Source organism: Trichomycterus rosablanca, chromosome 5 (genome assembly GCF_030014385.1).
Source record: "Trichomycterus rosablanca isolate fTriRos1 chromosome 5, fTriRos1.hap1, whole genome shotgun sequence".
In the NCBI taxonomy this organism is placed as follows: domain Eukaryota; kingdom Metazoa; phylum Chordata; class Actinopteri; order Siluriformes; family Trichomycteridae; genus Trichomycterus; species Trichomycterus rosablanca.
Genome location: NC_085992.1, coordinates 3,875,637 through 3,901,323, shown reverse-complemented (window position 1 = coordinate 3,901,323; position 25,687 = coordinate 3,875,637). Strand labels below are relative to the sequence as shown.

At 39.8% G+C, this 25,687-nt stretch overlaps 1 protein-coding gene across 1 annotated transcript in view; it reads right to left on the bottom strand.

The window, feature by feature from the left end:
- galntl6 (polypeptide N-acetylgalactosaminyltransferase like 6) overlaps positions 1-25,687 on the bottom strand; it is a 180,321-nt gene that overhangs the window by 35,282 nt on the left and 119,352 nt on the right. The window contains exons 6-7 of the mRNA XM_062994766.1: positions 9,019-9,204; positions 6,005-6,188 (exon numbers count right to left, since the gene is read on the bottom strand). Coding sequence (XP_062850836.1) covers positions 6,005-6,188; positions 9,019-9,204 — 370 coding nt within the window. The remainder of the gene's footprint in view (positions 1-6,004; positions 6,189-9,018; positions 9,205-25,687) is intronic.

Below are 25,687 nucleotides of genomic sequence, written 5' to 3'. Positions count from 1 at the left end.
AGCAATTAGGCTTTTTTATTTATTTATTTATTTATTTATTTTTGTTCTGAGCTTTAAAGCAACAGCAAGAGACACATTTTATTTTAAATGATTTTTATGGTCGCTGTATTTAGCAAAGTGTAATAAGTTAAATACCAATACTGACCAATCAGAAGACATTTTCAGCGGTCTAAAAAGAGAAAGTAAAAATAGGATGGTTGGGCACTGGGGCAGCAACCCAGTCCAAAAAAGATCCAGTAAATAGCTACCACAGGTTCCCGAGCTTGTGGTCATTTTTCATCTATCTGTCTATGTCTGTCTATCTGTATGTCTGTCTGTCTGTCTGTCTGTCTGTCTATCTATCTATCTATCTGTCTATATGTCTGTATCTGTATGTCTGTCTGTCTATCTGTCTGTCTGCTTGTCTTCTCACTGTTTTTGTACCTTGATGTTACTACATTAAAACTGCACACTAGGGCAGAGGTTTCCAGCCTTCTTAGGCATGCGCCCCCCTTCGTGTGCCAAGCGTGACTTGCGCCCCCCTCCCCTTGGTGAAACAGCGCTCAGACGCGTAAACCAAGCGCTGCTTTCACCACGCCCCCCCTCCCCTTGATGAACCACGGCTCCATCTCGTGTGCCACCGTTTCATAATAATAATCTTGTAATGCCACGCCCCCCCGGTCAGCCACTCGCACCCCCCCATTCAGGTACTCGCCCCACAGGTTGAAAGCCCCTGCACTAGAGTACTGCAAACTAAAGTCAGTTCTGACAGAAATGAGTTAAAAACAATCACCTTATAAAATTCAGTACAGAATAAATGTATATAAAAGCTCGAGTGAAGCAGCACTGAACCGGTGTGGAACGTTTCTCAGCTGCCGCTTTATTGTGCTCCTGGAAGAAAACCCACAGAGACAACTGGAAATCAAACCCAGAACCTCTTCATTGGGAGGCAACAGTGCTACCCACCAAGCCACCATGCCGCCACCTGTCCAACCTTCCCTCCCTCAAACATGGTCTGCCGTGTTTGCGTCAATGACAGGCCAGTTTGGCGGCTCTTCTGAGATTTGAACTCATTACGATCTGTCAGTGTTCTGTCACTTGTTATGGTAGGAATGTCTTACAAAGGTAGGATGGTAGGAACCCTCCTCTTCCCCTGCCCTATAGATACCCTTCTGAATGCAACCCTTTTTTATCCAGGCTTGGGACCAGTACTTACTGTTTGGTCACATTTCTTGAACTGTTTCGACCATGCTCGGACATGTCCATGCAGTCGATCATGTCTGTGCAGATGCCTGACAGCTGATAGCACAGCGGGCGTATTTTCCCTCCATTTACATTTGTCGCATTTAGCAGACGCTTTTATCCAAAGCAACTTGCATTCATTGCTGAATACAGTTTGAGCAGTTGAGGGTTAAGGGCCTTGGTCAGGGGCCCAACAGCGGCAACTTGGCAGCAGTGGGGCTTGAGTCGGCAACCTACTGATCACTAGTCCAGTGCCCTTTGCACCACCCAAACCCTGGATGTGGCTGGTTCATATACACAATATGATTAAAATGATCACATTTTGAACTCATGTGTTTAAGTCATATCAATTGCTAACCGGTGTAATAAATCGATTATACGAAGAAAATGTTATACTTATGCTCCTAGCTTTGCAGCAACAGTTTAGGGAAGGTCCCATCCTGTTCCAGCATGACTGTGCCCCTGTGCACAACATATCTTTATAACAGTGGTTCTCAAACTTTTTCTGTCACTCCCCCCTTTGGAAGATTAAACATTTTGACAAAATGCTGACAAAAATAGGTCATGTTTAACTTTGTTGAAATAACTTCAAAGATCATGAATGTTCCTTTTACCTTAATTCCAGTCATTTCTGTTGTACTTTATCAAACCACTTTTTGACATATCACTAAACTGCTTCTTCAATCAGTCTGCTATTTCAAATATAAAAAAATTAAATACATTTTGCAAACACTTTGCAAAAAAGATAAAGTTAAATCTGTGCCAAAAACGTGATTTGTGAGAGTTCAGGTCTTATCACTGTATTAGTGGCTGTTTTTCTTTTCATCCCTGTCAAAAACCTCTGTATCCACATCCACATTTACAGTGAAAGATGAGAGAGGTCTGTAATTTTCATCATAGGTACACTTCAACTATGAGAGACAAAATGAGAAAAAATTTTTTAGGAAATCACATTGTAGGATTTTTAAAGATTTTATTTGTAAATTATGGTGGAAAATAAGTATTTGGTCAATAAAAAACAAGCAAGATTTCTGGCTCTCACAGACCTGTAACTTCTTCTTTAAGAAGCTCTTCTGTCCTCCACTCGTTACCTGTATTAATGGCACCTGTTTGACCTCGTTATCTGTATAAAAGACACCTGTCCACAGCCTCAAACAGTCAGACTCCAAACTCAACCATGGCCAAGACCAAGGAGCTGTCAAAGGACACCAGGAAGAAAATTGTGGACCTGCACCAGGCTGGGAAGAGTGAATCTACAATAGGCAAGCAGGGTGGTGTGAATAAATTGTAAGAAAATGGAAGACATACAAAAATGATTATGAGAACGGTGAGCAAAAATCCCAGAACTACATGGAGGGACCTGATGAATGACCTGCAGAGAGCTGGGACCAAAGTAACAAAGGCTACCATCAGTAACACACTACCGAATGGGACTCAAATCCTGCAGTGCCAGGCGTGTCCCCCTGCTTAAGCCAGTATGCCAGAGAGCATATGGATGATCCAGAAGAGGATTGGGAGAATATTATGTGGGTGGTCAGATGAAACCAAAATGGAACTTTTTGGTAAAAACTCAACTCGTCGTGTTTGGAGGAAGAAGAAGAACCCAAAAACACCATACCTACTGTGAAGCATGGGGGTGGAAACATCATGCTTTGGGGCTGTTTTTCTGCAAAGGGGACAGGACGACTGATCCGTGTTAAGGGAAGCATGAACAGGGCCATGTATCGTGAGATTTTAAGCCAAAACCTCCTTCCATCAGTGAGAGCATTGAAGATGGAACGTGGCTGGGTCTTCCAGCATGACAATGATCCCAAACACACCGCTCGGGCAACAAAGGAGTGGCTCCGTAAAACGCATTTCAAGGTCCTGGAGTGGCCTAGCCAGTCTCCAGACCTCAACCCCATAGAAAATTTGTGGAGTCCGTGTTGCCCAGCGACAGCCCCAAAACATCACTGCTCTAGAGGAGATCTGCATGGAGGAATGGGCCAAAATACCAGCTACAGTGTGTGCAAACCTGGTGAAGACTTACAGGAAACATTTGACCTCTGTCATTGCCAACAAAGGTTATGTTACAAAGTATTGAGTTGAACTTTTGTTATTGACCAAATACTTATTTTCCACCATAATTTACAAATAAATTCTTTAAAAATCCTACAATGTGATTTCCTGGATTTTTTTTTCTCATTTTGTCTCTCATAGTTGAAGTGTACCTATGATGAAAATTACAGACCTCTCTCATCTTTCTAAGTAAGAGAACCTGCACAATCAGTGGCTGACTAAATACTTTTTGGCCCCACTGTACCTTCTGTAAATCTAGACCAGGGGTTTACACACTTTCATGGCTTGAGATCTACTGTTTCAGTCTACAGGTCATCACCATCTACTTTTTAAGGTTGGCCTCATAATTTTTCAAAAATGCTTGAAGCTTTTTAAATGCACCTCAGTTCCTGTATTGATGTTCAGCTTTACAGGGCAAGTGACTGAAAATTCACACTGACCTTAGTCTGATTATTTGCTCTGAATGGCATCAGTCAGGTTTATGTATCTGGACAGGAGCTGCTGATACTGATTCTCAAGCAGTTTTTTCAGGTGTTCATCAGTAAGGGTGGGACCATATTTACACTTCATCATTTTCATGTGGGAAAAGGTCGATTTACACAAGTAGGTTGAAAAAGGTGTCAAATATTTGGCAGTCAAATATGTGGAAGTTCCAAAATTGATGCTATCTAATTATTTTATGGTTACAGCATCTTTTCATGTAGAGTTGTAGAAATGTAGTTTAATTTTAAATTAATTATCTATATTTGTAATTTAAGTGGCTTGTTTCACCTAAGTGCAGCGTTTCATATGAATGTCAGATAACAAACCGCAAATTAAACAAACAGTGGCCACATTTCATGTCAGTCACGTTGAGCTGTTTGAATGAGGCGCGATGTACCAGCGTGCACAGTGCAATGGACTGGTAGATCACGATCGACATATTGGTCACCCCTGATCTAGACTCTGTCAGAATGAATACTTTTAACCTGAAAGCACGGATTGTTTATTGTACACCGTGAAAAGATTCAGACGTTAAAACATTGGTTCCACGCTTCATTTCTCCGCCCGTCAGATGCCCCTCTGTTATGCCCCACACTTTGAGAAATGCTGCTCTATAAAGACGTGAAGAAAAGCTCGATTTAAAGAAACTCCAGTAGCTCTGGAATTACTAGAAGAACTGGAACATCGATTGATGCTCTCTTGTCTAGCCATACAAATGCTCTTTTAACCAACTGGACACAAATTTCCACAGGCATACTATAAAGTCATGTCAGAAGCCTTTTCAGAACAGTGACTTTTTTTATTTGCAACTGAAAAGTCACTGTGTTTTAATGCTGTTCGTTTTTGAAATGGGACACCCGACAAGCTCATGGTCTGGTGTCCGAATACTTTTTTTTTTAGTGCAAACCGTGACGTCATCTGTGGGCGTGTCACAGTGTAGAGGTTTGGGTGCTTTTACATGAGAAGCTGCTAAAACGTGTTTGCGCTGCACTTTCATCTTTTAAAGTAACCTGATAAAATTTTGAGCCAGTCTACTGCTGATATTTTTGAAGAGATGAACTGTGTGATATGACGTGGTAAAAGTGACCCAGACACTACGAACAACGCTTAACGTAAAAAATAAAGCGTAACGTGGCTTGTTGTACTAAAACATTGAGTGATAAATTTGGGCAATACAGAGAACTTATAACCAGTACAGAGACACTTATAACCAGTAATAACGGAGAGAAATTTAGTTCCTGTGTCGTGGAACTTTAGTTCTGTTTTATCACTTAAATCGAGCGCTGAGCAAATCAGATTGCAGTGAGAGTGAAGCACAAAACGCTTTTCACATCAATGAACTAAAGAAAACAACAACTGCGACAAACACGTCTACGTCTTCTTATCACCAATGGTTGATCTGTGATGCTTTTTGCATAAAAACAAACATCTGTAACAACAGCACAAATGCTCGCACACAATCTACACGCTCCACCATCATGTTACTCTTTACTTTCGTTGTGTTACGCCCACCGTTGATGACGCAGGCTTGGTTCCCAAAAACTGGTTGAAACGTGGGTCGGTTCTCTACAAAACACCAAGGTTCAAAGAAACCTGAACAGAACCGGTTCAAGAACCAGAGTTCCTTTGGTGGAAAAGCGCTAACAGTATGTGTTATTCACTCTTTAATGAGTGTATCATGCCAACAACAGAGGTTGTTTTCCGCCCTTTTTGTATTGGTTATAAGGTTGTTGGACACCAATTTCAAAACCAAGGTCATTCATACTGAGTTGGCATTAATTTTAGCCCATTTTTGTAGCAGGTCAGTTATGGAACCTTCTGGAACCTTGTAGAACCTTCAGCCATTTGAAGCCAATGGTGAGTTTGTTGGGAGTCTACCTTGCCTGTCTATATCATCGTTAAGAAGCTAAGCTAATGTTTTCAATTCATAAATGTGAATAAGAAGAATACAATGTGCATTACCAAATAACCAATACCAATTGTTCACAGATTGTTAGAGCACTTGACAGAATGTCCAGACTTTTCTGAAAATACAATTAGGTAATACTATTTTACCTATTTTATTGCGTAACCAATCAGAGCTTGCTTTATGCTTATTAATAGATTTAATAAAGGGTCACTTGAGATTTTGGGTCCTCGTTAGGGCTCTACGAGTTATACTTACTCTATACTTTTTAATACACATACAAAATGACAATACCCCAAACCGAATGAATTTCCATGTTCATAAGGGCGTACTTACTCGTATGGGTCGCTGGGGTCCGAGCCCTGCATCTCAGGTGGAATGGGTATGCGTTTGTAGTACATCTCCCAGTCGAATGCTCCCCGCATGGCGTCTCCGGCCTGTGCCTCGTATCCGAAGTGGTTGTGGTCGATGACGTCGATCATGGGACACACGATGGTCCTGGGGTTTTGTGCTATCTGGTCTACAGAGAGACAAACAATAAAAATCATAATTCAACTATAATTTTACTTTGACTAAACCCAACAGAGAATATGGCAGAAATCGAAGGTGCGTTGTGTTACAAAGCGGCTAAGTAGGTTTGGTCCACAGAGGCACGAACATGAAGACCCTGGCCCAGATCTGTCACCCAAAAACCTCCATTCACACCCTGCTGCAGCATGAACATCAGTTAAAGTGTCTCACATCTCCAACTCCAACATCTCCGACTCAAACAGCTATTTAGGCCAAGGAAAAATGAATTGTGGTCCAGATAAACCCACTGACCCACCAGCCAAGATGGGATCACATATGTCTAAGTGAATGCAAGTGACACGTTCCACACTTATGTGTATACACTGACCACCTCTGTTTCTACACTCACTGTCCATTTTATCAGCTCCACTTACCATATAGAAGAACTTTCTATTAAATTCACAAGTTCTACAATTACTGACTGTAGTCCATCTGTTTCTCTGCATGCTTTTTAAGCCCCCTTTCACCCTGTTCTTCAATGGTCAGGACCCCCACAGAGCAGGTATTATTTAGGTGGTGGATCATTCGCAGCACTGCAGTGACACTGACATGGTGGTGGTGTGTTAGTGTGTGTTGTGCTGGTATGAGTGGATCAGACACAGCAGCGCTGCTGGAGTTTTTAAACACAGTGTCCACTCACTGTCCACTCTATTAGACACTCCTACCTAGTTGGTCCACCTTGTAGATTTAACGTCAAAGACGATCGCTCATCTGTTGCTGCTATTTGAGTTGGTCATCTTCTAGACCTTAATCAGTGGTCACAGGACGCTGCCCACGGGGCACTGTTGGCTGGATATATTTTTGGCAGTGCTGAGAATGATCCACCACCTAAATAATACCTGCTCTGTAGTGGTCCTGTGGAGGTCCTGACCATTAAAGAACAGCATGAAAGGGGGCTAACAAAGCATGCAGAGAAACAGATGGACTACAGTCAGTAATTGTAGAACTACAAAGTGCTTCTATATGGTAAGTGAAGCTGATAAAATGAGTGTAGAAACAAGGAGGTGGTTTAAATGTTATGGCTGATGGGTGTAGATTCTATAACAGCCCACTAAGCGGGGGGTTGGAGCCTATCCCAGCTCTTCAATGGGCGCAAGGCACACAATAACATTCTGGACGGGGCGCCAGTCCATTGTAGGGCAGACACACATACACACACACATTCAACTATAGGGCAATTCAGTGTCTTCAATTAACCTGACTGCACGTTTTTGGACTGTGGGAGGAAACCGGAGCTCCCGGAAGAAACCCACACAGACTCGGGGAGAACATGCAAACTCCACACAGAAAGGACCCTGATGGCTACATCTGGGAAACAAACCCAGGACCTTCTTGCTGTGAGGTGACAGTGCTACACACCGAGGCACTCTGGCTGAAACACGTGAATTTAATAATTAGAATGTACTAATATAATAATTAGTAGTAATTGGGGGTGTCCCAATACCGGTGAGTTTTTTATGGGGTTTTGCTGTCCGAATATATTTTGACTCTGCACAGTTTTAAAGTAAACCTAAAATAAACTTTTATGAAAGTTTATAAATGTATAAATGTATTGAAATCCCAAGAATACCATAAATATGCAAGTGTTCGTAACTTTTGACTTCCACTGTGCGCTCGGACAGCGTGATGGACAGAGCCGAACACGCTGCCCACTGCTCCCAGTACAGACTCCACTATTGATTTTTACTGTTTTGGGTCTTCAGAAACGCTCGAGCTTCCTCAGGCCGAATCTTTGGCTTTGTTGTTAAGCAGAGACCTGATCTGAATACTCAGGATGTTTACTCAGCCACAGTCCAAAAATACTACCGGGAGAAAAATGGACAATTACGGATAAATAGAGTGACTGACCTGAACTGACTCACTGTGTGGGTGGACAAGATCAGATCTGGACCAAATCACAGAACAATTTTATGTGTTTGTGGTGTGTATTTATCAGGACATTTGTATATTTACAGGGGTGATGAAACAAGTAGGCACGTTTACATCTGCTGCTAAATGCCGAAATAGAATAGACTAGAACAGAATAGAATAGAACAGAACAGAATAGAATAGACTAGAATAGAATAGAACAGAATAGAATAGAACAGAACAGAATAGAACATAACAGAATAGAACAGAACAGAACAAAATAGAATAGAACAGAATAGACTAGAATAGAATAGAACAGAATAAAATAGAACAGAAAAAATAGAATAGAACAGAATAGAACAGAACAGAATATAATAGAACAGAATAGACTAAACTAGAATAGAATAGAACAGAAAGAATAGACTAGAATAGAACAGAACACGTCCATGTACACACCTCAATCAGAATAGAACAGAATAGAATAGAACATAACATAACAGAACAGACTAGACTAGAATAGAACAGAACAGAACAGAATAGAATAGAACAGAACATAATAGAACAGAATAGAACAGAACATAATAGAATAGAATAGAGCAGAATAGAATAGTACAGAATAGAACACGTCCATGTACACACCTCAATCAAAATAGAATAGAAGAGAACAGAACAGAATAGAGCAGAATAGAATAGAACAGAAAAGAACACGTCCATGTACACACCTCAATCAGAATACAATAGACTAGACTAGAACAGAACAGAACAGAACAGAATAGAATAAACTAGAATAGAACAGAATAGAATAGAACAGAATAGAATATAATAGAACAGAACAGAATGTAATAGAATAAAACAGAACAGAACAGAATAGAATAGTGACCTCTTCCCCCCTCTCTCTGTCCTCATGTGTTAGTGATTTTGGCAGAACGTACCCAGCAGAGGTGGCAGCCAGTTGATGTTGGCCTCACAGTGCGAGTCCAGGAAGGTCAGGACCTCTCCTTTAGCCATGGACGCTCCCAGCAGCCGAGTTCGGATCAGACCCTCTCGCTTCTTGGTGCGCACTATACGCACCTTGGGAAACCTGGACATGTTCTCCTCCAGCCGGGAGCCAAGGTGCTCTGAGAAAGAGAGGAAGAAAGAAAGAATAGAGATTAAATAACTGATTATTACAGTATAACAGTACAGTGGTACCTTAAAACTCAACGTCAGTTGGGTCTGGGAGTAGTGTTGAGTTTAAAAGACATTGAGTTTCAAGGTATTTTTTCCCATAAGGATGTTTAGCTATAAAACGCAAACTGCCAACTTTATGTTAGAACAACATTTGTCTTGAAGCGTAGATTTAATCCAAGAACGACGCAATGCAGATAAAACACAGCGCCTGAGACTGACCAAACTTAATGATGCGCTGGTCAGTATTTTACTGTCCTTTTTATTACAAATAAGGTGGAAATGTCAGGAGATCATGCAAACTGTATCAATGGACCGAGAAAACAACCCGGCTAATTACATTCCAACCTGTAGTCATGTTACAAACTTGCCCAGTCACCCCACTGTAATCTTTACTGCTTACAAATAAAAACAACAACGACTCTCTTGCTAACCGCTTTGCATTACGAGCATTGGACTCGAATTCAAGCCTTAACAAGTTTAACAGAAATAAAATAAAAGTTTGTTAATGCTGGCTAATTAGCTAAAATTGCTATTACTTCAGTGACTACCTGGCTAAGCAGCCTGGTCAAGGACATGTTTTTCCTGCCTGGCTGGGGTCTGACGACACATGGCATATTAGCATAATGTATTTTATATTTGCATAAAGGCATATAGTAGATGCTTTTATACAAGGCAACCTAAAACAAAGACAAAATACAATTGTTAATTTATCTTTATGCCACTTTAAACACGTGATTGTGTTATTTATGGCATGATCGGTGTTATGTTTAAGTCATTTTTATATGTTTAAGTCCATTTATGTTTTTGTTTACATTTTTGTTCCTGCCAGGACGTTTGAGATTGCTCTTGTGTTTTCTTGGATGAGGGTTTCTTCAACAGTTCCACGTTTGTGTAGCTGTTGTCTCTCTTTGGTGTATTTGGGGCATTCAACAGAATACAATGATAACTAACGATACCTAATGATGGATGCTTAGTGGGGAGGCGTGAATCCTTAAAATCAACAATCTAGTTACCGGTGAACCGGTTTTTCATCTGCCTGGACAGACACATATTTGTCCTCTTCTGGAAGCAAACCGGATGGTTGTAACAATCATAATGAACTTTCCTGTCATTACAAACACATCAAAAGAAAAGACTTGATTTCACTAGTTTAAAGCCGCCACTTTCGGTGAGGACGTCCACCACTTTATTGTGGAACGTCCAGCCCTAAAATGCTCATTAATTACTAAGTTTTAATAATCGTTCACACTGTCGACACGCCAAAACTAAAAACAGCGTCCAGCTCAGAGTGTTCGCTCACCACCTTTACATTTGGAAAAGCAGGAAAGATGAATTTGTTTGGTTGCATCACAATTAAATTAATACAGGTTTTAATCTTGTGTGCTGTAGACACTATCCTGACAACCACTGCCTGCCATGCCCTCCTTTCTGGGTTATAGAAGTGGCCACACTAGGTCTGACGCATGATGAATAAGCATGATGTATTTTTTATCTGCCACTGTTGTTCTACACATAGGACATATGCATCCCAAGACTCGCACTGCAGCTTTAAGAAGAATTTAAAAGACAATCCTCTGTAGATCCCGTCAGTTTATTAGGTTGGACGTTTGTTGTTGCATCAATTTTAGCACATATTACCTCATAAACCTCAAAGGCCGAAGTGTTTTATATTATTCTCATAGAAATAATGATAGCGCCGGGTTAGGAAATGAGGGTTTATTTATGAGAGTGATAGAAGGCGAGAGTTTAAACCCCTGAGAATGAGAATGTGAGTGTTTGCTCGGCACTGATGTGTTAATCTGATCTCTGGATTGTTTTTCTGTTTCTTTAAGCTCCGTTCAGCAGCATTAATGTTTAACGTCCCTTAAGATCCCCCGCTGTTAACATCTAATTGGATTGGTCGGTGTTGAGTTTGAACCCACCTGAACGTCTATAATAAACCACACCTTTAACCCCAAATTCTCCTGTGCCTGCATTCTTTTTATAATAGAAATATTAAAGTAATGAATTACGCACCTTAACAAGCTGCAAATTCAATTAAAAAATAATTTAATAACGTGTTGGCTTACTGTGAGTTAACGAGACTGGTGGTCGTTATTAAAAACACAGATTTACTGCAGTGAGCTTTAGTGAGTGGGAAAAAACACAAGTTAAACTAAATAAATAAATAATAATAATAATAATAATTATTATTATTATTATTGTTATTATTGTTAATAATAATAATAATAATAATTTAAAAAAGTAATTGTTATTATTTTTATTCTTATAATTATAATAAATAATAAAATAATATTATTAATAATATTATTTTTACTATTATTATTATTATTAGTAGTAGTAGTAGCAGCCGTAATAAATAATACAAAATAACAATATTAATATTAATAATAAATATTAATAATAATATTAATAATATTATTATTATTACTATTATTAGTATTTTATTATTATTATTAATAATAATCATCAATAATAATAAAACAATATTATTAAATTATTATTTTGTATTATTATCATTATTAGTAGTAGCAGTAATAAATAAATAAATTAATTAATTAATTAATAAATATAATACAGATGGTCAGAATTTTCATTGTGACATTGGAACTGTGTGTGTGTGTGTGTGTGTGTGTGTGTGTTGTACGCTATATGCACCACTTCAAAACACACTTTTTTTTTTTTACAAGATTCTGGAGTGTGTCTTTGGGACATTCCAATTCACCTTAAATGTGTTCAGTTGGGTTAAGGACAACTGTTTTACCACCGCTTTATCCTGGTCATGGTCGTGGTGGGTGTAATTCACTGGGTGAAGGGCAGAAATCACCCTGGACAGGTCACCAGTTCATCACAGGGCAAACACACACACACACACACACACACACAGCTTGCTCCACCTGGGAATCAAACCCACGACCTTCTTGCTGTAGGGATCTGATTTGATTTATATAATGTATTCTATACACCATGTAAGTAATAGTGTGGGTGAAATTCCTGAAGTCAATAATAAGAACGGGTGTCCACATACTACTGGCCATATACAGTATGTTCATGTATGTATTTAGCAAACTGACTCAGAGAGACATGATAGTCTAGTCAGCACTGCTTCAGTATGAACCTCACGCTGTAAAACTTTTACCTTCACTGTATTTCAGTGTCGGTTCGTTTTCTAAGCTCAGTGCTGGTGCAATTTCCAAACGCAGAGCATTAATATTTGGACGAGTCCTATCGCTGCTGGCAGACGTGCCTAGTGTGTGTGATTACACTCGATGTAGCTCTGATTTACACGCGTAATAACACAAACGTGCCGAGCGGCTTTAAAAGCAAACACGCCGCATAAGGACGAGCTGTAATGCGCAGTAATGGGGTGTAATGTGCTGTCATGTAAACAGCTGAACTACTTGCACAATGTGTAGAGGAAATGGGACAGAAAAAAGGAAAATGTGCATATAAATAAATATAATATATAATATACACACCGATCAGCAATAACATTAAAACCACCTCCTTGTTTATACACTCACTGTCCATTTTATCAGCCCCACTTACCATATACAATCACTTTGTAGTTCTACAATTACTGACTGTAGTCCATCTGTCTCTCTGCATACTTTGTTAGCCCCCTTTCATGCTGTTCATGCTTGTTTCTGTTATTTTGGCCACCTCCTTTATTTCTTGCTTTTTCGTATCCCCTTACATTAGTTGTTAGTTGTTTTATTAGCCACAGTTTTGATCAACTTTGGTCAAGCACCTTTCAGTTGGGTTCATTTTTAATTCTTCAGTAGCGAGACGCGACCCACCCTGTGCTGATGTCCAGCAACTTAACGGTCAGGATTAAGTAACAGTGGAACAGCTAACTACAGATGAAGTTCCTAAAGCCTAAAATACACAGTCACATATTCACTTATTACCTTTAAAAGTGACTAAACCTTAACAAAAGTTCAGATTAGTCTCAGAGTGGTGAAGCGAGAAACTGCTGTCCAGACACTTCTGAACTAGTGCGGTAATAAATCTTAGCAGCGACACTCCCGACCGCTACGACGTCCACAGAGCCGCTCGAGCCTTCAGTGCAATTACAGACAGGATAAATTCAGCCGAGGTCTAACAGGAACGTGGTCTGATAAATCAAACCAAACCTTCATCAAATAAATAAATAATAAAAAATATTCATCGATCATGGTGCATTCTGGGTAAAAGAGGCCTGTTTAGATCGTCCATAATACAAACCTGAAAAGCTTCATTTTCTGTGTGCAGGAGTAAAAGATTTAATCAGTGCTGCTTAATAAAGTGAAAAAAGAAATAAAAAGAGCTGCAGTTTGATTTCTCTTTAACCCTATAAACTTCTTATATGTTATTTTTATAATTTACATTTCATGCCTGACATTTTACAAACAATGATTCAGGCAAACAGTTTTAAAACGTCGGGAATATATCTGTGTCAGCTGAAATAGGGAGGGTTTTTTTTTTACAAAACTAGGCAGATCGATCTACTTTTGAGATTTTTAAAGGAATTTGTTCATTTATTTATTATTTTACTGTATTTTTTAAAGCCTAAAAGAAATAAGAAAAACATCTATTTTTTTTAAAGAATAACGGAATGTTATTATTTTACCTTATTTATTTACTTAGTTAATGATTTATTAAATTATATATTTTGCTGTATTTTTTGAAGCTTAAAAGAAATAAAAAAAACATCTATTTTAGTTTTTTTAATTAACTGAAAGTTATAATTTCACCTTTATTTATTTATTTGTTTATTATTTTACTGTATTTTTTGAAGCCTAAAACATCTATTTTTGATTTGTTAAGGAATAACTGAACACTAGCATTTCACCTTATTTATTTATTTAGTCAATTATTTATTTATAAATTTATTGATTTTACTGTATTTTTTGAAGCCTAAAATAAAATTTTTTAACTAAATTTTTGAGTTTTTTTTAAAGAATAATTAAAAGTTGTATTAACTCATTTATTTATTTATTCATTTATTTATTCTACCGTATTTTTAGAAGCTTAAAAACAAGCTTTTCATATTGTTTGTTTGTTTGTTTGTTTTTTTATTAGGATTTTAACATCATGTTTTACACTTTTGGTTACATTCATGACAGGAACGATAGTTACTCATTACACAAGATTCATCAGTTCACAGGTTTAATGTCAAACACATGGACAATTTTGTATCTCCAATTCACCTCACTTGCATGTCTTTGGACTGTGGGAGGAAACCGGAGCTCCAGGAGGAAACTCATGCAGACACGGGGAGAACATGCAAACTCCACACATCGAACCCAGGACCTTCTTGCTGTGAGGCGACAGTGCTACCCACTTAGCCACCGTGTCGCCTTTTTCATATTGTTGCTAGATGTAATTTGTTGGTCTGCACAATGTGAAAAATAAAACATTTACTGATCTGTTAATAGTTTGACATTTATTATTTAAGTTACATCACACTGATTACTAAACTATACTAACTACACTAACTAAAGCTGATTAAACTGGTTACATCACTGAACTTGTCATATTACTTAAATGTCTGTTGCTTTAAACTGGCCATAACATTATACTGGTTATAGCACTAAACTGGTCATAGTGGAGTACTAGATACAGGACTGTTAAGGTTGTAATGATGTATCTTTAACATGCTGAAATAAACTTATTATGAAATAAGATTCCTTTATTGATCCTACACATAAATAGAGATAAAGATAAAGTAAATAAAATAGGAATCTAGACTATATAAGGCTAATTACTATTCTACAGTAGTGAGGGTGGAGGAGGAGTAATAGCTCGTGTCTGAGAGACTGAGAGACGCTTATAGTCCGGATTTAGCTCCATCTGATTTCCACCTTTTTGGACGCTCAAGGAAGCTTTAAGGGGAAGAAGATTTATGTGTATGTGTGTAATGTTTTACAAGAGTCTAGTGCAGCAGAGCAGTAGAAAGTGGTAGAGAAGGATCTGAGTAATTGTGTGTGTGTGTGTGTGTGTGTGTGTGTGGTCAGTCTGAGTACTCTGCTATTGTTAACCTGAAGGCAGCGGGCACAAAAGAACATCTGAATCACCCCGTCTTGCTCTCGGGTGGAAAGAATCTATGACTAAATTAACTGCCCGCCCACCACCTCCAGACTGTCCAGCTCCAAACCCAAACATGATGCTGAACTGACCACAGGTTCACGATGATCAGTATCATGCACTATATTTACTATAATGTCTGGCAGACAGTGGTTTAAAATAAATGTATTCTAAATAAGATAGAAACTGACGGTACTTAGTCTGAATAAAGCTCTTTAACGTCAGAATATTTATTTCAGGTCTTTCTCTTCCTCAGACGTTGTTTGTTTGCGTGATGGAGACGTTGATAAACGAGTTGTTAGTAGAGCGCTGTCAGTGTCCCTCTCCACCAGCTTCTCACCATCAATTCTCATCCTCTATGTTTTATTTTCTCTGTATTTACCAGCATCCTTCACCACCATGAGTCTGTCTAAAAAACTCTACACAGGCGCGTATACACCGATCAGCCATAACATTAAAACCACTTCCTTGTTTCTACACTCACTGTCCATTTTATCAGCTCCACTTACCATATAGAAGCACTCTGTAGCTCTACAATTACTGACTGTAGTCCATCTGTTTCTCTGCATGCTTTGTTAGCCTCCTTTCACCCTGTTCTTCAATGGTCAGGACCACCACAGAGCAGGCATTATTTAGGTGGTGGATCATTCTCAGCACTGCAGTGACACTGACATGGTGGTGGTGTGTTAGTGTGTGTCGTGCTGGTATGAGTGGATCAGACACAGCAGCGCTGCTGGAGTTTTTAAACACCTCACTGTCACTGCTGGACTGAGAATAGTCCACCAACCAAAAATATCCAGCCAACAGCACCCCGTGGGCAGCGACCTGTGACCACTGATGAAGGTCTAGAAGATGACCAACTCAAACAGCAGCAATAGATGAGAGATCGTCTCTGACTTGACGTCTACAGGGTGGACCAACTAGGTAGGAGTGTTCTGTGGTGGTCCTGTGGGGGTCCTGATCATTAAAGAACAGGGTGAAAGTAGGCTAAAACAGTGTGTAGAGAAACAGATGGACTACAGTCAGTATTTGTAGAAGTACAAAATGCTTCTATATGGTAAGTGGAACTGTGGTTTTAATGTTATGCCTGATCTGAGAAGAAGGCATGTCTTAATTCTTAGATTCCTTAAACTGCTCCTACTGAGGTGCCTTAATTCTCAGTGATAATCTGACTGAATAACTGTAGTGGACGTACACTGACCCGAGTCGAGACGTGGATGAATTACTCTCACTATAGAGTTAAACAACGCGGTTTAACCCTCGCTGTAAACAAACTCTCTGTGTCTTGAAGTTTTTCATTTATTTATTTATTTAAAAGACTATAAGAGAGCACGAGAGGTTCATCACTCTTCCAGCGACTCTCATACAGCATCCTGAACTCGTACGCTTGTAGCTTTTGATTGGATCATGAAAAACATGATGGATTTACCTGCCTTCAGCCGAGCGCAGCTATGGATCTTTTTATCGCCACTATTATTTCTCCAGCTGCCCGATCGATAATGTTCAGGTTAAATCTTTGTAGCGCATCTACAGCCATTACTGCTGTTCAGAGTCACAGTTCACACCGCCTCCGATACATCCAGTAACCAGAGGAGTAGCAATTACTCTCCTCGTACATCGATTTAGAGTTTTCTAATAGCACCGGAGCACCGTGGGATCTATACTGGCTATTTTTTCCAATTCTCTCCAGGCTTGTTTTAGTTTTGTTAGACTTTTAAACCACCAGCTTCATCCACTGTCCTGTTTTACAGTCAGAACTTTCTCTCCCCCTGCTGTAAGTGGTGTTATTATATTATATATCATTTTTTATATGAATAACTTGCTAATTAATTCATTTGTCCACATTAAAACGATTCCCTTGTTCTTCTTTGCTGGTAAGTCACACAGAATTTTTCTCTAGGCTTCAAAACATAAATGAGGACTAAATGTGGTTCAGATCAGGCTTCTGCAGTGGAAGTCCTGCTTTAGCATTAAACATTAAAACCACCTTTTTTGTTTCTACACTCGCTGTTCATTTTATCAGCTCCACTTACCATATAGAGACACTTTGTAGTTCTACAATTACTGACTGTAGTCCATCTGTTTCTTTGCCTGCTTTTTTAACCTGCTTTCACCCTGTTCTTTAATGGTCAGGACCCCCCCAGAGCAGGTATTATTTAGGTGGTGGATGATTCTCAGCACTGCAGTGACACTGACATGGTGGTGGTGTGTTAGTGTGTGTTGTGTTGGTATGAGTGGATCAGACACAACAGCACTGCTGGGATTTTTAAACACCTCACTGTCCCTGCTGGACTGAGAATAGTCCACCAACCACAAATATCGCCCCGTGGGCAGCGTCCTGTGACCACTGATGAAGGTCTAGAAGATGACCGACTCAAACAGCAGCAATAGATGAGCGATCGTCTCTGACTTTACATCTACAAGGTGAATCAACTAGGTAGGAGTGTCTAATAGAGTGGACACGGTGTTTAAAAACTCCAGCAGTGCTGCTGTGTCTGATCCACTCATACCAGCACAACACACACTAACACACCACCACCATGTCAGTGTCACTGCAGTGCTGAGAATGATCCATCACCTAAATAATACCTGCTCTGTGGTGGTCCTGTGGGGGTCCTGACCATTGAAAAACAGGGTGAAAGCAGGTTAAAAAAGCAGGCAAAGAAACAGATGGACTACAGTTAGTACATGTAGAACTACAAAGTGCTTCTATATGGTAAGTGGAGCTGATAAAATGGACAGTGAGTGTAGAAACAAGGAGGTGGTTTTAATGTTATGGCTGATCGGTGTATATATATAGATATCCCTGCACTAAATAATCACAGGCGTTAATTTTGAGCTCTGGAGTCGAGAAGAAGAAAGAATTCACCGATTCAGAACGTTTCTGCTTCACATTAATATAAAACATTCAGAATAATAAAAAGCCGAGAGCGCTCAGTACGAGTCTCTTATCTCCTCTCTGCAGGTGAACGTTTCCACAAAGACAGAAGAGAAAAACATAACGGAGGATCTTCCTAAATAACGACTTCATTAGCAGCTGGTTTCACGCTGCAGCCAGCGCTGAGCAGACGGAGCCCGAACAGGACCCATAAAAACATCTGGATGCTACAGAGGGAGGTGAGAGAATTCGGGGGATGTTTTTGGGGCGTGTATTACAGATGCGATGTGGCTACCTGAGAGTCTGAACTTTCATTCATTCATTTACTGTTTGTTTTACCATGGATTTATCCTGATCAGGGTCACTGTGGGTCAGATTCACTGGGAAAAAGGAAGGAAACATCTCGGACAGGTTACCAGTCCATCACAGGACACACACCCACACACACATACACATTCTCAGGGTGATTTTTAGTTTCTCTACTTAACCTGACTGCATGTCTTCAGACTATGGGAGGAAACCAGAGCTCCCAGAAGAAAACCCATGCAGACACGGAGAGAATATGCAAACTCCAACTGGGAATCAAACCCAGGACCTACCCAGCAGACTTTTGTTTAAAATGTATAAGTTCTGTGTTGCTGGATCAGAACTCAGCTCACATATCACATTTCTGAACCGCCCGGAAAAGCTCAAAATATTAAAAAGTCAGAAATGAGATGTTAAATCCCTAAATCCTTGAACGCTGCACGCTGCAACTTTAATACATACGTAATTCAGCAGGATTCTACTGTCACATTTAAAAGTTTAGCTGCGTGGGCTTAAACTCGGCAGTGAGAAAAAGTCCCTGCACCAAAATCGGCGCATTAAAACGGCATGTTGGTGATCACATGGACAAGCAAACACACACAGCAGCCTTTAAGCTCATGGGAATGAGGGCAGTTGTAGCCTAGCGGATAAGGTACTGAACTAGTACGCAAAAGGTCGCTGGTTTAAGCCCCACCACTGCCAGGTTGCCACTGTGGTGCAAGGCCCTTAACCCTCAATTGCTTAGACAATATACTGTCGCAGTGCTGTAAGTCCCTTGGGTGGCACGGTGGGTAGCACTGTCACCTCACCGCAAGAAGGTCCAGGGTTTGATCCACAGGTGGGGCGGTCCGGGTCCTTTCTGTGCGGAGTTTGCATGTCTCGCGGGTGTCGCTTATATCTGTTTCATTGTCATAATTTTAGATTATAGGAACAAAAGCTATAACATGAAGTAGGATGGCTCCGGAGTCCAGCGGAGTTATTCAGAATTAAAAAACCTGATTCTAGTCCTGAGTTACCAGTTTTAGTAGGTGTGATAGAACAGGGATGAATTTCATCAACTGTGCTGGACTTCAGTCTGTTTTGCACCACTGGTGTAATACTGTGAGCTGGTTTATATGGGAGCATATGGGATATGGGATGTGTACTGTTTTTTTTCTACATTAAGGATTAGGAGGTGGCACAGTGGCTAAGTGTGTAGCACTGTCGCCTCACAGCAAGAAGGTCCTTTCTGTGCAGAGTTTGCATGTTCTCCCCGTGTCTGCTTGGGTTTCCTCCGGGAGCTCCGGTTTCCTCTTACAGTCCAAAAACATGCAGCCAGGCTAATTGGAGATGCTGAATTGTCCTATAGGTACCCGGCCGCTAGGATGCATAAAGCAGTGCATTGTAGTGCCGGTCCCAAGCCCGGATAAATAGGGAGGGTCGTGTCAGGAAGGGCATCCGGCGTAAAAACTGTGCCAAATCAATAATGCGGATCACGATCCACTGGCGACCCCTAACGGGAGCAGCCAAGGAAATGGAGTGCTGTAAGTCCCTTGGATAAAAGCGTCTGCTGAAAATGTAAATAAAACGCTTGCTTGACTGTGGACAGCAGCTTTTTATTACTGACAGACCGAATCACACAAGAAAACAGAAAATTGACACCACCAGTTGTTTTGCTGTTGGCCTCCAGGTAGTTTTAATTTCCAATACCAATACCAATTAATCTTCCACTGTTGGGGACCCTACACTCCATTATAACCAGTACATACGCTACACTCCATTATAACCAGTACATACGCTACACTCCATTATAACCAGTGCATGTGCTACACTCCATTATAACACTCCATTATAACCATGTGCTACATTTCGTTATAACCAGTGCATGTGCAACACTCCATTATAACCAGTGCATGTGTTACACTCCATTATAACCAGTGCATGTGCTACACTCCATTATAACACTCCATTATAACCAGTACATGTGCTGTACTTCATTATAACCAGTGCATGTGATACAGTCTATTATAACACTCCATTATAACCAGTGTAAGTAGTTAACTGAGATATAACCAGTGCACATGCTATACTCCATTATAACCAGTACATATGCTACACTTCTTTATAACACTCCATCATAACCATTACATATGCTACACTTCTTTATAACACTTCATTATAACCAGTACATGTGCTATACTCCATTATAACCAGTACAAGTGGTAATCTCAGATATTACCAGTACATGTGCTACACTCTATTATAACCAGTATCAGTAGTTAACTGAGATAAAACCAGTGCATGTGTTCCACTCCTTTATAACACTCCATTATAACCACTGTTGGGGACCCCGAACACCTCTGAGGAGGGTATATTTGCCTGACACGCTCCCTCCGACCCCTTCTTATTCACCTGTACCTCAGTAGATTCACATATTTGAGACCAGTCTCGCGCATGTAGAGTCACACACTGATCTCTGTATACTGTAAGTCGCTTTGGATGTAAAGCGTCTGCTAAATGCAACTTACATTTATAATATGCATACAGTGGGGCCAAAATTGAGCGCCTGGGTTCGATTCCCTGGGTTCGATTAGGGTCCTTTCTGTGTGGAGTTTGCATGTCCTCCTTGTGTCCCTTTGGGTTTCCTCCGGGAGCTCCGGTTTCCTCCTACAGTACAACGACATGCTGCCAAGTGAATTGGAGGTACTAGAAATTGCCTTGTGTTGTGTCCTGTGATGGACTGGTAACCTGTCCAGGGTGTTTCCTGCCTTTTGCCCAGTGAATTGGACCCACTGCAACCCTGACCATAAATGAATGAACGCCGGCTCGATCCTGAGAGGATGAAGCTCCCGCCGGTTTGAATCAGGACGTTTTCCAGATTTAGCAGTGGAAGGTTAAGCACCAGCGTGTGAAGGAGGACGGCCTGGACCCTAATCACTCCTGCGAGACTGTCCGCTCCAATAAATCTCCCCTTCAGCCCCACGCCTGACTGACCCACACACAGAAATCACCTCAGGCTAAAGAGTTTATCTTAATCACTGGCAGCTGCCCACGGTGCGGCCTCGCCCTGCCAAAACTCATCAGCATCTCGTATACACGGGGATTCATATTAAATAAAGATCGTAACACATGCAGGAATAAATCTCACTTCTTTAATTTGAGAGCTGAGCAAGCAGGAAAGATATATGTGAACCAAAGAGCATAAGGTTTCCTGTACGACCAAAATAATGTCACTGACTGACCTTGAGCTCACTGGACATTTCAAAACCAAAAGTTCTAACATTAATGTCAAGGTTTTCCATAAAATTTGGACCATGTGCCCATTAGTCAAAGGTAAGACATAAGATGCTGGATGAGATGCAGGACGAGAGGGCCCGGTATCGCCTTTTCCAGACCTGGACGTTCTGGTCATTTTTGCAGAACGTCCAACCAGACCGGTAGCAAACTGGGGTCAGCATGGTGGTGGTCAGTCCCTTAAATGCCATTTGAGCCACAAAAAGGGAAAATTATTCTTGTGGAAAGCTTTTGCAGAAGAGTGGAGGCTGTTAGAGCAACAAATGCAATGACTAACAAGCTCATAATCAATTAAAACAAGTACTATTGCTGCACTCCATTATAACCAGTACCAGTGGTATACGGAGATATAACCACTGCATTTGCTAAATTCCATTATAACCAGTATAAGTAGTAAACTAAGATATAATCAGTACATGTGATACACTCCATTATAACCAGTACAAGTGGTATACGGAGATATAACCAGTGCATTTGCTAAATTCCATTATAACCAGTATAAGTAGTAAACTAAGATATAATCAGTACATGTGATACACTCCATTATAACACTCCATTATAACCAATATAAGTAGTTATAACCAGTGCATGTGCTGCACTCCATTATAACCAGTACATGTGCTATACTCCATTATAACCAGTGCATGTGCTACACTCCATTATAACCAGTGCATGTGCTGTACTCCATTATAACCAGTACATGTGCTATACTCCATTATAACACTCCATTATAACCAGTACATGTGCTATACTCCATTATAACCAGTACATGTGCTATACTACATTATAACACTTTATTATATCCAGTACATGTGCTATACTCCATTATAACCAGTACATGTGCTATACTCCATTATAACCAGTGCATGTGCTATACTCCATTATAACACTCCATTATAACCAGTACATGTGCTATACTCCATTATAACACTCCATTATAACCAGTACATGTGCTATACTCCATTATAACCAGTACATGTGCTATACTACATTATAACACTTTATTATATCCAGTACATGTGCTATACTACATTATAACACTTTAATAATAATAATAATACATTTTATTTATATAGCGCTTTTCAAGATACTCAAAGACGCTTTACATAAGACAAATAATCAAAACAAATACGTACATACACCCAGAGCGGTAGAGAGAACAGAGTGGCGACACTCCCATAGGGAACCGTTGGAAAGGGGGCGGGACATATTTTCTGTGCAGCTTCCGGGTTGTGGAGCTCTGTATAGTTCCAAACAACCCATAGAGCCTCATTCATTTCCACTACTTATCCAGCATTTTTAGCTGTTTGTTGCTTTGTTTTAAAAAAAATAATGAATTTAATGTCATTAATATACTTAATACTGTTATTGTTTAGCATTTGCTCAGCACTAAATGTTACATGTTTATCTTAATTAATAGATATAACTGAATTTAGCTTAGTCAGCTAAGCTAAATTATTGACACGAGTCTTTTCACCTAAAATTGATTAATTAAAAGTTGATTAATCAAGAGTCTTGTTACAGAAATGATAATAAAACATCAGAGCCATAATAAATCATTATACTTTTACTTTCATACTTAAGTACATTTGAAGGTAAATTTAGTTTAGTACTTTAGTGGAGGTATTTTTACTTTTACTACTACTTTTACTGGAGTAATATTTTACCTTGGATATCTCTACTTCAACTCAGCTACATGGTTTGTGTACCTTGTCCACCACATACATTAGACAAAATGAACTAGTGCATATTAATTATGAATTAATTCATGTATTACATGTAGAAATAAATTATTACTTACTCATGAAATAGATGAATGAATGCTATTTCATGTACCTGCACTATAATGTTAAAGGTGCGGTAGTGTGTTTATGAACCTGTTCATTTAGTGCAGGTAAACCTTATGAATCCAGCCACATGGCTTAGTGTTTAACCAAAATGATTATTATTATGAATCCTCAGGAAAGTGAAGGGAGATTAGTTTATGTAAAAAACAAAACATAAAAAACTGTTTAAACTACTTAATGATATCGCATTATGTAATGTATGCTAATATAATGTACTGTGTGTTAACAAGAACGACCTATTAAGTCATTATAAACATCAATCTTCCACTTCATATACCAAATTGACATTAAAGCAGATGCAGTAAATGTAAAGGCAGGTGAAAATACCCAGAAATTGTACAAATGTTTATTATTTACTGTTTAATATTTCATTTACTGCTGCCTGTCCCATATGAGAACATGACAGTGCTGGGTTTGTTTGGAACTATCGGAGGGTTACATGAACCACGTGACCGCGTGGCGGCGAGATCAAGGAGTGTCGCAACTCTCTCTATCTACGGCTCTGCATACACCATACAAATCATAGTACAAAATCAAAATAGTACATCAACATCAAGAATAATTAAGATAAAAACAAAGAGAGCAGCATAAGACAGTTATTATATCCAGTACATGTGCTATACTCCATTATAACCAGTACATGTGCTATACTACATTATAACACTTTATTATATCCAGTACATGTGCTATACTCCATTATAACCAGTGCATGTGCTATACTCCATTATAACAGTCTATTATAACACTTTATTATAACCAGTACATGTGCTATACTCCATTATAACACTCCATTATAACCAGTACATGTGCTATACTCCATTATAACACTTTATTATATCCAGTACATGTGCTATACTTCATTATAACCAGTACATGTGCTATACTCCATTATAACACTTTATTATAACCAGTACATGTGCTATACTCCAATATAACCAGTATATGTGCTATACTCCATTATAACAGTCTATTATAACACTTTATTACAACCAGTACATGTGCTACAATCCATTATAACCAGTACATGTGCTATACTCCATTATAACACTCCATTATAACCAGTACATGTGCTATACTCCATTATAACACTCCATTATAACCAGTACATGTGCTACAATCCATTATAACCAGTACATGTGCTATACTCCATTATAACACTTTATTATAACCAGTACATGTGCTATACTCCATTATAACAGTCTATTATAACACTTTATTATAACCAGTACATGTGCTACAATCCATTATAACCAGTACATGTGCTATACTCTATTAAAACCAGTACCAGTATGAATCTCAGTATATATAACCAGTGCATGTGCCACCCAGCCTGTACTGTTATTTGCACATTTCCAGCACCTCTAACGGTAGGAACAGACCCGGTGATTTTTTTTTTATCAGCTCTGATGTCGTCAGTCACTCGGGGGAAATATGACGGCAGATTCTGCTGCAGACCTGAACATCAATCCCAGCCGGTCACAGCACACAGTAATTATCCCCAACATCCGTCAGGGGGAAACAAACCCGTCAAGGTCTGTTTAAGAACAATCAGAGGGCCTAATTGAATATGCCAAGGTGTGATGGATGGAGGTGAGCGGGTGCTACGGGAACCCGGGGGAGAAAGCAGAGACGAGGTGACACTCACTGATCTCTGATGGTACGTCAGGATCAGGGGCGTTAGCGCTAGGAAGAGCTGCCAAATATTCACCGAGTTTTTTACTAAACACGTCGAGCGTTAGTGCTGCAGCTGCCCGGACGATTCTGAAGGACATTTAACGTGACTGACCTGAACAGAGGCCTTAACTGAAACCCCCAAACACCTTCAACAAGCTGTTCAGGCGCAACATCAGTGTCCAAAACTCCTCATACACTTGAGGTTAAACTGAAATCAATCCCCACAGTCATGCCCCAAAACCTAGTATAAGATGTCCAGGGCACTTGGGTGGCACCGGCCGAGACACATTATGCCGTGTCAGAGAGGGAAGGTCAACTAGTACTTACTCAAAAAACGCCGCAAACAGGACGCCAATCCATTGCTGTCCTTAGACATAGCCAATC